The sequence below is a fragment of the Saccostrea cucullata genome, unplaced genomic scaffold, assembly GCF_032062105.1.
Source record: "Saccostrea cucullata isolate Sc308-1 unplaced genomic scaffold, CSIRO_AGI_Scuc_v1 ctg2705, whole genome shotgun sequence".
Lineage (NCBI taxonomy): Eukaryota > Metazoa > Mollusca > Bivalvia > Ostreida > Ostreidae > Saccostrea > Saccostrea cuccullata.
The window spans coordinates 65001-67038 of NW_026921835.1; the positions used below are offsets into that span (position 1 = coordinate 65001).

General features: G+C 40.1%; 1 protein-coding gene across 1 annotated transcript; it reads left to right on the forward strand.

Annotated features, from left to right (window-relative positions):
• Nucleotides 1-384: 384 nt before the first annotated feature.
• LOC134260800 (uncharacterized) lies at nt 385-1152 on the forward strand. Its single transcript, XM_062743343.1, has one exon. The coding sequence runs from the start codon at nt 385-387 to the stop codon at nt 1150-1152; it is 768 nt and encodes a 255-aa protein (XP_062599327.1).
• Nucleotides 1153-2038: the final 886 nt, after the last annotated feature.

Genomic DNA, 2038 nt, shown 5'->3' on the forward strand with positions numbered 1-2038 from the left:
GCAGGTATAACCACATGTGTAGCCAGTGCGGAGGAAAACACCCTCAAGTTAAGTGCCTGATTTTGACCTCTTGGGGTTCAAATTTCAAGGTCAATATTATTTCGACAAAATGCTACCCTTTGGGTCTTCCATAAGTTGTTCATTGTGGGAGAAATTTGCATCATTCTTACATTGGCTTACAAAACAACATTCGGGCAATGCTCCTATTATTCACTACCTTGATGATTTTCTTTTTGTGGCCCCAAGTCTTCCGCGGTTTGCGCAAATACATTGCATCATTTTAGAACCCTCTGCTCAGATTTAGGCATACCGATAGCTGAGGACAAGACTGTAGAACCAACCAATGACTTAGTTTTCCTAGGCATCAGATTTAACACTTGCAACATGACCATGTCACTACCTACAGATAAGATTAATAAATTACAAGAAAACATCAATACAGTGTTGCAGGCCAAAAAGGTCACACTTAAACAAATGCAGTCACTATTGGGACTTCTAAACTTTGCTTGCAGAGTGGTAGCGCCAGGTCGAGCATTCTGCAGACGCCTCATTAATTCTACCCTTGGCATCAAAAAACAACACCACAAAATCAGAATAACACAAAACATCAAACTTGACCTAATCGTATGGACAACTTTTTTGAAAGACTTCAATGGAGTATCAGTTATTAACACCCCTTTGGTTGACAGTCACACCGTTCAATTGTTCACAGACAGTGCTGGGGGAGAGCGGGGTGGATTTGGGATATATTTTGGTGGCAAGTGGGCTGGGGGTCAATGGCCACAACACTGGGGTTCAGTGGGCATTCTTAGAGACATGACATTTTTGGAACTGTTCCCTGTACTGGTGGCTCTTACACTTTATAACAAAGACCTACAAAACACTAGACTTCTTTTTCACATTGACAACATGTCAGTGGTACACATTATTAACAACTCTACCAGCAAATCAGATAGAGTTATGAACATTGTACGCAAACTGGTACTCATTACACTGCAATACAACATACAAATTAAAGCTTCAAAGATCCCTACTAAAGCAAACTCAATCGCTGATGCAATATCTCGTTCACAGTGGGCCCGGTTCCGACACCTCGCACCAGAAGCAGATTTCTTCCCCACACCGGTTCCAAACAATGTATGGGATATCTAGAAGAAAAGGCATCAAGGCTTTTACATGACTCTCTATCAGCCAACACACAAAAAGCATACAACACAGCACCTGAGCATTTTCAAGGATTTCGTACACAATATGGGTTAGATCAATCTTGGCCAGTCTCGGTAGATCAACTTTTACACTACATAGCCTTTTTGTCCCTCCATAAGTATTCATACCGAACAGTATGTTTGTACTTAAGTGCCATTTCTCATCATCACAAAATCAACAGTCACAACGACACAACTAAAGTATATGTAGTATCAAAAACACTGGAAGGCCTACGTCGATCAGCCGGAGTAAACAAAGATTTACGAATTCCCATCTCCCTAAACATTTTCATAAAAATTATTCAGACCCTTCCGGCTGTGTGTTGATCTCCTTATGAAGCTTCACTTTTTGCTGCATCCTTCTGTTTAGCTTATTTTGGTTTATTGAGAGTAAGCGAAGTTCTGTCCATTCAGCTATCGGATTTACATTTTGTTTTAAAAGATCATCTCACAGTTAAAATACAAAAGTCTAAAACTGATCAGATAGATCTCTCGACTTTGGTCAAATTAACCAATCAACCTGACTATAAGATCCGCCCTGTTAATCAGATCAGAGAATATATCAAATCTAGGTCAAGCAACTGCAACTTGCTGCTTGTGCATGTGAATAACAAACCCATTACACGTTTTCAATTTCAATCAGTTTTGCAAAAAGCACTCAATTTCTTGCAGGTCCCGGGTCATTATAGGTCACATAGCTTTCTCATAGGTATGGCCACCGAATTGGCAAAACAAGGGGTATCAATCAACCAGATCAAAGCACAAGGGAGATGGAATTCAAATGCTTATCAAACCTACATTCGTACAGATTTTTAAGGTCTCAGCTAGGAAGA